We start from the raw sequence: 12659 nt of genomic DNA, 5'->3' as shown, positions 1-12659 counted from the left end.
AAGGTGACTGAGTGTAAGCATATTGGGAACAGCAGGGTTTCACCTTGAGGTCTGACACGTCTTTGTAGCATTTCTCAGAGCGGGTGTGGTCGGACAGCTGGACGTTCCAGAAGCAGGGCAGCTGGTGAACCAGGAAAGGGTTCTGTTTGATCACAGCATTGAAGATGTCCTGCAGAGAGAGAGAGAGAGAGAGACACACACACACACACACACACACACACACACACACACACACACACACACACAACTGAGCCTTATGCTTTGCCTTATGTTTCATCATCAACAACCCTGCACCTCACACTTTAATCTCTTCATTAAATGACCACACAAAACAGACCTAAACTAAAGACCAATTTCTCAAATATCAAACAGTATGTCTAACATGTTTTTGATTCATGCTTTATTATATTTTTTAAATGATTATTTTAATACAGTATAGTATTGTACTATTTTTTAATTTAGCAAATTATGACAGCACATGAATGCCACAAGCACAGGGTGAAACATTTTTGCAGACAGCAGAGGATAGTAATGCATAATACATAAGTCTTTTAGCCTTGTAGATGATGGTATGTATAGAGGGAGACTGGAGGGTCGGAAGCGACGAGACACATAGGTCTGACTCGTAATCAGCCACTGATGCGAAAACACTTGGGAGACAGTGGCGATTTTGGGTACACCTATTACCTAAATTGCATCCACGTTTCCCTCACTGGCATCTTTACCTTGCTTGATGGTTTGGAGTATGTTTACCCATAAACACACTCTCCAAATATTACTTAATTTTTTTTAAATGGCAGAGTGATACAAGTGGATTTTTGTTCAGATGGCGAAAAGGTTGCCTCAAAATTCTGTGTAAAATGCAGATGCACACACACGTGGAATGGAGATCCACAAATGCCTTTTTTTGATTCACAGATAAAAACTGGATTCACTAATGCCTGTTCGAAGTTGTAAACATTAGGAAGATGTTCACAAGTGTTTTTTATTTATTGGAACTTGTGTATTTGCAGATCTGCTTTATATATTTTGTGAGTTTACAAATCGTTTTTTGTATTTGTGGTATGTGGTTTATATTTACAGATTGTCAATCTGTTCACACACGTACTATTGAAACACATCTCTCTCCATGTCCTGATTACAGCCAATGTCAAAACCAACCACTTAATGACAGTTTAATGTAATGTTAACACATAAAGTGAAATAGTTTCTTTAAGTTTGATAATTAGCCTGCTATAACATATTTATGACATGATATTATGATGAGTTGTAACAATGACACACTTAATGTCAAGTTGTCATAGCACAGAGATTGTAGTCATTGTTAATGTCATTGTCATGACACAGCGCACAGAGATGAGAAGGGTATGTATCGACTTGTCTAACTCTGGGGGTTACGGTGAATAAGCTAAATTCCCAATAAGTCGGCATGTTCCTTTAATGAAAACCTTAATAAACATTTATAAAGACTCCCTTATGTTCATGACAAGTGTTGTGTCATGGTTATGACAGTGTCATGTCAATCTTATGCACACCTCTTCAATAAAGTGTTACCAAAAGTATTTATGCTAAAAGAACAGACTCGTCTTTTTTGACTAGTTACATTATTCATGATACAGATTAAAAGGCAAATAACAGATCATGAAGAGAAAGATCTTTCTAATGAATGAAGAAAGTTGTTGAAAGGTTAATCTGATGTCTCCTCAGAGATCCCTACTCACTCCTCAGAGCATGAATAAACCCATTGGAACAGACTTAATGATGGCAGACTAGAACCATTTCCAAAGCAACGATTAAATATACCCCTTGAGTTGTGCATGGCCTTGATCCTGAAAGGGTGAATTGTCTCATTGTTGGTTTGGACTGAAACAATCAGAGCCATCGTCTTCATAGAAGCCTGACTCTACTGTCTTGTTAATGTTTTGTACGTCTCCAGATGTTCAGGCTTTAATTCCTAATGTATAATCATACTCGCAAAGACAGTATACTTCAAATTGCTTTGAGGAAATGTACTTTGGTTACATCTGTGGGACTTTTTTGACTTTGGGATCTTTGCAGGTTCACAAGACAAGAGTCTCAGTGACAGATTCCAGCTTCCTAATGGTACACATAAAACTCCACAGCCACATAATGAATGCTGTGATAAAGAAGGCTGACAGCCCATTGTTGGAGCTCATACAAAAGAAGGCAGATGAAATGCTCAAATGATTTCCAAAGCCCTGTTCATTTTCCATACTGCATACCTTGCGGGATTTTACTTAATGAAGGTTTAATTAAAAACTCATAAATGCACCTCTCATCTAGAAGAGCTCCGAATAGCTCTGAGATAATGAAGAGACCCTTCACCAAGGTCTCAGTGTCTGCCCTTACTATGTTTACTATGTTACTATGTTTAAGTGTAATTCAATTGGATGAAAAAAGTCTAACCAAACCTTTCTACAACTTTGACAGAACATAACAGTATCACAACCCAAACACATCCACCAGCAGCAGACTCTCAGTTCAACTGTATTATGTTCAAGTACATTATTTCTTATGCCTTTTGGCCTGAACCAGGAAAAGTGCTCATTGTGGCTGCTTAGTCATGTGCCTCCTCCTACAGCACACAGCCCAGTATCTTGGGATTTACCTCCATATTGGATGATGCTGTAAATCACTATTTAGGTTCAGTGTTATTGAAGGAAACAGTAGGGCTGGGTGATATAGCTGAAAAATGTATTACGATAAAATGTTTAACTTCAGTCAATATCGATAATTATTGACAGTTTTTGTTTTTTAAGTTAATTAGGGGTCCAAGCCCGAAGCCCGAGTCTGGAAGAAACGGCGTGTAGCAATAGCTACGCCGTTCGCACAGCAGGGCTGTGGAACCCTATTGTTTTTCTAAGGATTTTTCTTCTTCTTACTTATTATTCTTCTCCGCCTAAAACTCTGACTGCAGCCTAAACCGTACATAGTGGGGAGTTGCCATTTTCAGGACTGGTCCCAAACCCCGCAAGGACCCTATAACTTCCACACCGTACACCCGACATTCAAAAACAATACATCTACGCGTTCCCTGGATCCAACTGAATCACGTGATATAGGCCACGCCCATTTCCGCCTATACTTTTATGCCTTAAAAATCGCAATTTATCAAAAACCTACTTTTTTGAACTACTCCTACACCGAGCGACCAATCTGCACGAAACTTGGACCGTGACATCTCCAGACTGGCCTGACTAAAAGTTATGGAAAGAAATTTTATACGATAAAAATTGCGCATATAACGCACAAACAAATTTGCGTAGCTAACTATGAAAACACCAACTTTACCATATCTCAGCCAAAGTAACTGCTATCAACCCCAAACTTTAGAGTGTTTTTTATCATGCCCCTCTAGAGGTACCACATGCGTTTTACGAAAATTGGTCACTAGGGGGCGCTACAACTACAAAAAGTTTATATCTCATGAACGGCTCATCCGATTTATACGAAATTTGATGCGTACCATCTGGGGCCAATCCTGAGGCCATCCCTAGAATGGAGTACCGAGGGGTCAAAGTGGGCGTGGCCTATGGGACCCAATGTGACCCAACTCTAGATTCACCACTTACGCTAATGTGAACAACTTTAAATGTACAGGGTAGATGGACAATGGGCCATGGATCACACCTACCAAAAATTACACATGTGGACCACTAGGTGGCGCTATAATGGTTTTTTGTCATTAACTCCCACAATACACATCACACATTAGAAATTCTTACATCCACGTATTCCTTGAATAAAGCTGAATTGCCTGATATAGGCCCCGCCCATTTCCGCGCAAAAGTTTTTTCGCAGTATCGCGCAACGTGCAAAACCAACTTTCGCGAACTCGTCCTAGGCCGTTCGACCGATCTGCACGAAACCTGGTAGTTAGCATCTCCAGATGGACCTGACAAAAATTTATGGAAATCGTTTTGCTACGTTGAAGTATGCCAATTTGACAACCAAACAAATTGTCCTAGCTAGCTACCACACACGTATCATATCATATCTCGGTTAAATTTAAAGTTATCACCAAATGACTTGAGATCCTTGTTCAACATTCCACTACGATGCTGTGTACCAAATTTGGAGAAGATCGGCCTTTAGGGGGCGCTATAAGCAACGTTTATTTGTTTTCCCGCCAATTTTCTTAGTACATTTCAAAGGGAAATTTGCTATTGCAATATCTCTGCCACAGTAAAAGCAATCAACACAAAATTTGTGGTGCTCTTTCGGGATGGCTTTCTGAGGCGCTGTACCAAATTTGGCGAAGATCGGCCTTTAGGGGGCGCTATAAGCAACGTTTATTTGTTTCGCCCACTTACTCAATGCATTTAAATGGGAAATTTGCAATTGCAATATCTCTGCCGCAGTAAAAGCAATCAACACAAAATTTGTGGTGCTCGCTCGGCATGGCGTCCCGAGGCGTTCTACCAAATTTGGCGAAGATCGGCCTTTAGGGGGCGCTATAAGCAACGTTTATTTGTTTCGCCCACTGACTCAATGCATTTAAATGGGAAATTTGCAATTGCGATATCTCTGCCACAGTAAAAGCAATCAACACAAAATTTGTGGCGCTCGCTCGGCATGGCGTTCCGAGGCGCTGTACCAAATTTGGCGAATTTGGTCCATAACTTTTGGACCACCACCCTCTCAGTCACTCTCTCATTTCTCTCTGCTGTCCCCTGTGGTCAGGGGGGTTAAGAAGTTTGTTTATAGTAGAGAATTGTTAAAAGCAGTCTGTGCATGCATGGAGACAAACTGTTAACCACTACATTTTCAAAAGCAGAGTACCGCAGACCTCGCGCATCAAACCTCTCGATATTCACCGACGTGTGCCCCCCCTACTCAATGCTTCGAGTCCCCGCAGATCGGGCGCAGCCGCGCTTCTTCGGGTGCGACTGGCGCGGCTCCGGGGGCATCGCGGACGACGGGCATCGGAGGCTGGCGGCGATGGAGGCTGGCGGCGTCGGAGGCTGGCAGCTATGGAGACGGGCGGCGTCGGAGGCTTGGGCCCCGTTCATAACTGCTTGCAGTTCTAGTTTTTTATTATTTTTATATTTTTGAACATACAGAACAGATAAACACAATTGAACAAGAACAACAACCCTCTCCCACCCCCCAATCTCTGCGGTCTCGAGGAAATAAAAAAACAAAAAACAGGAATCAGGAATCACACCTTGCCTAGTCGCTTTCCTCTAATTCTTGTGCTGCTGAGGTCATTATGACTGATATTTGTGCTGCTGCATTTTTCCATAGGTCTATAGTCGATGACTTGGAACAGAAAATACGCCAACCACTGTTTTATACAAAGCGAGTGGGAGGGGGAGCCAGTGCTGAGTTATAATTTTCTTGGTCACGGTTGATCCAGCTAGCAACATTTTCTTCTGTCTCCCAAGTAGGTGTAATTTACAGTCATCATTAAGTAACAAAACAATCGGGTCAGTAGGAATTTAACATCCTATCACATCAGATATTATTTATGTTGTTTTATTCCAAAAGTCATGCACCTGTTCACGCTCCCAGACCATGTGCAAGAAAGTTCCAGTTTGTTCAGGTTGGCAGAACGTGCCATATACATAGGGAGTAGGAATGGCTTTAGAGACGTATCTCTTCTGAGGAGTCCAATATGTCCTGTGGCATATCGTGAAGTGGATCTGCTGATTTGGGTTCTTGGAACAGTGGGAAATGTTGTCCCAAACTGTCTCCCAATGAATTATGTTCCCCTCCGGGTTCAGCTCTCGCTCCCATTTCTTCACTATTGGGAGTTCTCCTACAGATATTTGCATCAGTTTAGCATAAATCCTGGACACTAATCCTCTCACCGGAGAATCAACAAGCCATTTATCATCATTTATCATTATCATTGAATAGCTGGTCTAGAGTATAAATACCTATGTCACTCCACTGGTTATCAACAAAATGTTTGTTACCAGACATTAAGTGTATGTTGTGCCAAATTGGGATGTTCAAATGCCACTTATTGGTGTAGAGTAGTTGCTCTTCGACCTGTTTTAAAATTGGTCAATGTGGTTTTTGGATTAGGGTTAGGGTTAGATTGTGAGACGAACAGCTAGTTTTGGATAAACTGGCTTGGACTCTTGGGGATTTCTGTAAAAAAAATGTTTTGACAATTTCACCAAAGTGGATAAAGGGAAGAATGTGCAGGTATGTAAGCACACTTGAATCGGCGCTGTCCTTTTCAGTGTTATCTCAACTAGATTACCGTTTTCTAACTGCTATAAATTATGTTATGCTTTGTGTGTGGGCTTAATGGAATCCTGAGAGTCTAAAGCCGCTTTCCGACCAAGTAGTTACAGGAACGGAGTTATAGGAAAAGTCCACTTCTAAGCAGATCTACTAACTACTCTCCCCCAAAACAGTTTTTGCCATTTGCATTCACACTGGCCAAGTGGCCTTAGGGACTGGCAGGAGGAGTAAGGGAGTGATGAAAGCACGGCAACGGTCTTTATAGCGTTAAAATCAGAAAACAAATACACCAAAAAAAGTATGAACTAAATCTAATATATATAGCGTATTTGTCATAATTTAAACAAGTCTCCCGAAGAGAAACGGGTATCTCTCTCTCCCCCGCCTCTGCCTGCTGCGCTGTGGACAGCAAAATAAAAGCATCTTATTTACGAGAGTGGTCTGAGAGACCTCCAGCTTATAGCGGGGTCTCTGAGCATGACTGTCCGAGCGACGAGCTAGCGGCCCCGGTAGGCGTCTGCTGGCTGTCGCCTCACTTCGTGGCGCTTCTCAACTCCGAAAACTTTGAAGCAAATTGTCAATTCGGCATCAATTTGCGCAATAATGCCTATATTCGAAATCTAAACAGTTCATTTCCCGCTTAAAATGTTGTCAGAAGTGAATTTCGTGATGAATAAGATGGCAAAAATTGTTAAAATTGTCCCGCTGTTGGTCTGTCTGTACCGGAAACCCGACACTTGTTGACTTAAGTCCCTATGCTTAAAAGGGAACAGCGAAAAGACCCTGCTCTGAAGTAGGAGCTGAAAGAGTTACAGGAACTGCAGCCAGAGGAACTTAAAAATCCCCAAATTGGTCCAGTCGGAACAGGAGAAAAAAAGAGTTTTAGGAATTTTATGTTCTAGGAACTGCAAAAATCCCTCCGGTCGGAAAGCAGCTTAAGCTTTCAACCGATGTGTTGCATGGCCGTATATTTTGAAGATTTAATGCTTCAAAGTTATAATGAAGTTTATGCTGCATCTATTTTGAGCGGAAGTGTGCCGTCCATGGCACAGTGATCCCTGTGAGGTTAAAATATAGATCTTAACTTGGTTATCTATCTGGTATTCTTTAAAGGAACAAAAGGAAGGAATTCGAGCACTACCTGTTTCAACCAGCAATTTTTACCACACAGTACACAAAACAATCACAGGCAATCGCTATTTAAAATATAGTAGTCTATAATATATATAGTCTGTGTGAGTGTGTGTGAGAGAGTGCGAGGAAGAGGGGGTGTCGAAATGTAGGCTAGCCCAAAGACTACAAAAATGGCTACTCCTGTGAGCTGCACACAACTATTTAGCCTCAAGAGGGCGGTAGTGGTGCTGGGTGCAGCGCTGTGTGGCTAGAGCAAGCTGGACTAACGTGAAATTAGGGCAGACTCTGAGAATTTCGTCTGACTGATAGGGCTGGGTATTAAATGCCAATACTTTAATGGCACAGAGAAAAATTATTTATCTTTCCGTGCCAAATTTCGGTTCCAAAAGCGTCTGAGCGCGTAAGCGCAAGCTTATCTGTCGTCTCTGCATATTGACACAGAGCGGAGCTCCGACCGACACACACACACACACACACACACACACACACACAGAGAGGTGCGGACGGAGTAAACTGTCCGCAGTTTTGTTGAAGTCACAGAGAGTCAAGGTTGGTTTCAAGTGTAGTTACAGTTTTTTACAACTTCACGCAGACAGCGTTTGCTGCGATATGATATTAATGGCGAGCCGAAAGTGGTTGCAGTGCTGGTGACGTTACACTTCCTCTTACTAGACAAGCAGCCACAATGGTGGTTTCTCTGCCCTGATGACTGACTGACAGGCTGAGCTAGCAAGGCAAGGCAATTTTATTAATGTTACTCTGAGTGAGCAGTTTTACCAGAATTTTTTAATTCACAATTAAGGTGCAACATAAAAGCTTTGTGTTTAATGTATTTTTGTTGATGTTGAAATGGATTTTAAAACATATGGTATCGAAAAAAGTACCGTTAGGAACTGGCATCGAAACTGAGGTACGAAATTGGCACCGAAAGAACGATACCCAGCCCTACTGATTGAGGGGACGTTCATCATAACCACTCTGGTGTGCTAACAGCTTATTCTCCGCAGAGATAACAGAGCTCCGCCGGTCTACACAGACTGCAGGGTGGCGTTCTCGTCGCCTCGTGCCTGTGAACAGACGGACCAACGGAGATTATTATCTCGCAGAACAGTAACTAAAACTCCTTAGCAGTGGAGGAAGCAAAAAGTAGCATTTACAGCCTGAACAAGCCACATATTCAACACAACATATCAACAATGCACCATCAGAGTACATTCACAGAAACAGATTTGACTCAGTGGTCACAATCATAGATTAATAAATCACACGCACACCAGTAGCGCTTATCAATCGATCACATTAATGGTAACAATGGCAACATTAGCCTTTACACATTAATAATCATACTATGTTCTATTTCTGCCCAGAACACTAAGCATTACTGTATGTAGTCCATCAGTCCGTAGGTTTCCACGAAAGAACAGAACCGGTCCATGTCGCTCTTCAGCGGCCACAGAGAAACTTTCCCTCCAAAAAGGGCAGAAGGAGGGGAGCTATGTCGACTTTGAGAAGAAAAATGTTGTTTGTCCTTCTCCTGCAGATATGGAAAACACTGGTGCGTTTTTCATAGCATCCACGATGCTCTTTGGACACCGAAATTAAATCCACTTTCTCCAGAAAATGGAAGTTTTAGCACAAGCACTTGCGCAAGCACTTGCGCGCGCGACATTTGTTTCTGTGTGTCAGTGGGTTTTATAGTTTAAGGCCCCATGCTGTGTTTATGGTACCTCTGAACAAATGGGAGAATCAAAGTGAAGCTGAAGGTGTCGAACCTTATCTGCAGGAACCTCCCTGAAGCCATTTTACACTCTTTTTCTCCTGGTAGTTTGGTGACAAGGACTGTGGTTTTCCACTTAGGCCAAGATCTCTTTGTCGGTGTCCACATGTGCCACATGTGTGTCTTAGAGGTCTGTTTAATCTGAAGCCTTTTGGTTAAAATCAGGTTTAACACCATTGATGGTCCCAACAGTTGTTATTGGATTTAATCTGGACATTACATATTGCCTCCTCTGCCTCCTCTGGGTCAAGAAGGCAGGTTTAGCTCTTTCAGGAACTTTTGGCACTGTGTCAGATCTGGATTGCAGGAGGATTCATACAACTTTAAATAAAAGGATTGGAAAGTGGCTGTGATATCTTTAGGATTCGTTGAGATACCTCTGACTGTGCGGATGCTGTCGATAGCAGCTCTGGATTCGCATTGTTTTAATTTCAGAGCAAGCAATTTGCTTGGTTTGCAACCATTAAAATAGTAATTTTGCCTCACTCTGTGCATTATGTATTCAGCTCTCCTTAACAAATCATTTAGCTCTGCTCGATTTGTGAAAAGCGAATAAATAAGTAAATACTAAAAGAGTATGTAGATTTAGAAAAACACGTCTTTAGAGACTGTTCTAACGATTTACAACATTCTTCCAACTCCGCAATCCTTGCCTCTCTCTTTTTCTTCAAATTGACCGCAAAGGAAGATGTGAAATCGCTAATAAATCCTTTAGTGGCTTGCCAAATGTACACCGGGTCCGAAACTGAGTCCACCACATTAGTTTTTAATGTACAACAAGATGCAAACAGCAAAGTAAAGGGAGTGTAGTGAGTGTTCTCTTTTCCTGATGAACAAAACAATATTTCAGTACCATCCCACGACTAACCATTGCTGATCTTTTCTACTGCAGCAATCATATTGTAGAAAGGCTTTACCTTACACTCTAACTACTTTTCTAATTGTTTAAAGTGAGATTTTTTTTATTGTTAATATGCAATTCAACACCAAGTCAAATCTATAAAATCAAGTTTGCCAGACTTCACTGTTTTTATTCAAGGGCTACTAATAATAAAACATATATAACTTTTCAGTGAAAGGTTTTTTATATTATTTAAATTCAAATAAAAAAATCTTTGTACAATAATAATAAATACATACTGTTTTCTCTATCTCAGACTGCCAGACCTCTTCCTGTCAGAGTTTCCCCCAGTTTCTAAGTGCCTTTTGATGGTGGAGAATACTGTACTCACTGACACCTTGACTTTCTTCGCAATTTCTCTGTAGGAAAGACCAACATTCTTAAGTGTTATGATGGTCTGTCTCTCTTCCATTGTTAATTGCCTTTTTCCCACCATTTTTATAGCAACACACTACTTTCTGGAGTATAATACTGTTCAAATAATGGTCACGAGGGTATAGTACCACAGTGTGTTCCAACAATCCTTTTATACAAACGGAGGGGGTTGTAAGTAATCCAGACAAGTTGGAACACCTGTGGGAATTGGTAGCACCAACTTTCAAAGCCTGATCAACCTCCATTGCTGCAGAACAGCTTTACATTGTTAACCCGCCTTCTGTTAGCAACAATGCATCCATGATGGCTAGTGGCCTTGCCAAATAGTGGTTACCATTAGATGCACACAAATCATGACGCTAATATGCGAAAAAAAAAAAAAAAAGGATAAAAAAATAAAATGTGTGCATTATGGAGGTGTAACAATTGGTTCCACCTTGGCTAGATAAGCCAATATGTAATGTAATATATTATGCCATATATATTACATATGCATATATTATGTAAATGCCAATTGCTTCAGTGATTTTTTCATCCCGTTCTGCTTATGGCTGCTAAAGGCTGCTTAATAGCAGCGGGAATAAAGAGTTGGGCTCAGGTTTTTTTTTTTCTCACCCCAGTGATTGGCACGTCTGGGTGATACAGTCAAATGTGCGTTAGCATGTTGGCTGCGTTTCAAACATACCCTACTAAAGGTGGAGCACTGCCGACACCGATCATCGTCTTATTCACAACCCTCTCTCCACTGCTAGCTGATCAGGAACCGGCAGGCAGGTCTTCCAGCTCCCCCATTTCATTAGCACTAGACTGACTTGCACACTGATCCGCTTGTTGTGCTAACCTCAGCCACATTGCTCTCAGCCTCGTCCGCCAGCTGGTCCACATCTCTGGCCAGACCTTCAGACACTTGTCCATTCAGACTGATCTCATAAAGTGGTGTATGTATGACACGCCAATTCTTATGCCATTTTAGCGTGTTATAAAGACGCATAATCTGTTTTTAGCGTGTTTATCAACGCTGTTCGGCCTCCATTGACCTACATTACGTGTGAATTATCCCTGTAGCGAGTAGTATGAAAGGACATAAATTACTGGTCAAAAGTTTTAGAACACCCCAATTTCTTTTCTTTTTTATTGAAATTTTAGCAGTTCAAGTCCAATGAATAGCTTAAAATGGTACAAAGGTAAGTGGTGAACTGCCTGAGGTTAAAAAAAAAAAAAGTATGGTTATCCAAAACTGAAAAATAATGGACATTTCAGTATTTTACAAAAAGGCCTTTTTCAGGGAACAAGAAATGGGTTAACAATGTAAAGCTGTTCTGCAGCAATGGAGGTTGATCAGGCTTTGAAAGTTGGTGCTACCAATTCCCACAGGTGTTCCAACTTGTCTGGATTACTTACAACCCCCTCCGTTTGTATAAAAGGATTGTTGGAACACACTGTGGTACTATACCCTCGTGACCATTATTTGAACAGTATTATACTCCAGAAAGTAGTGTGTTGCTATAAAAATGGTGGGAAAAAGGCAATTAACAATGGAAGAGAGACAGACCATCATAACACTTAAGAATGTTGGTCTTTCCTACAGAGAAATTGCGAAGAAAGTCAAGGTGTCAGTGAGTACAGTATTCTTCACCATCAAAAGGCACTTAGAAACTGGGGGAAACTCTGACAGGAAGAGGTCTGGCAGACCCAAAGCCACAAAGGAATCAGAAGACAAGTTTCTAGAGTCAACAGCTTGCGTGATAGGCGGCTCACAGGACAACAGCTGCTGGATCTTGAGTGTGACGCAGTCAGAATGGTCCGGCTCACATACCATGTTTTCTTGCATCTCAGGTTCCCCCGATGTGTTGCTTTGAGAAATTAATTTCGGCCAGCCCTCCCTTTACTGCGCTGTAGATCACTGATATGAGCACACTTAGCTGCTTCTCCATGACCCGGTCAATTAATTCCTCCATATTAGAGAGCGTGTTCATATTAGCCACCATTCCATTAGCCACAGACATGCTAGCAAACTTCTCCGAACGAGCAGACAGCCTAGGCGACAACGAAACCCGCTCTTTTGTGCTTGCAAGCGTTTCACCGAGTCACTGTGACAACAGACAAAATGATTTGGCGTCGAAGAAAAAGTAATAGACCTGGTTATTTAATGAAATACGGAGGCGAGTGTAGGAGCTCAGTCTCTTTCAACCATAGCGGCCGCCGGTCACGTGCTTCTCCATTATTGTTTTTAATGACCTGATTTTTAATAAT

At 41.6% G+C, this 12659-nt stretch overlaps 1 protein-coding gene across 1 annotated transcript in view; it reads right to left on the bottom strand.

The window, feature by feature from the left end:
- Positions 1 to 12659, bottom strand: part of large1 (LARGE xylosyl- and glucuronyltransferase 1) — a 253489-nt gene that overhangs the window by 68870 nt on the left and 171960 nt on the right. Inside the window, exon 9 of the mRNA XM_028570704.1 lies at positions 44 to 169. Coding sequence (XP_028426505.1) covers positions 44 to 169 — 126 coding nt within the window. The remainder of the gene's footprint in view (positions 1 to 43; positions 170 to 12659) is intronic.

The sequence above is a fragment of the Perca flavescens genome, chromosome 23 (assembly GCF_004354835.1).
Source record: "Perca flavescens isolate YP-PL-M2 chromosome 23, PFLA_1.0, whole genome shotgun sequence".
In the NCBI taxonomy this organism is placed as follows: domain Eukaryota; kingdom Metazoa; phylum Chordata; class Actinopteri; order Perciformes; family Percidae; genus Perca; species Perca flavescens.
The sequence above is the reverse complement of the archived record's forward strand: the minus strand, read 5'-3'. Positions and strand labels throughout refer to the sequence as shown.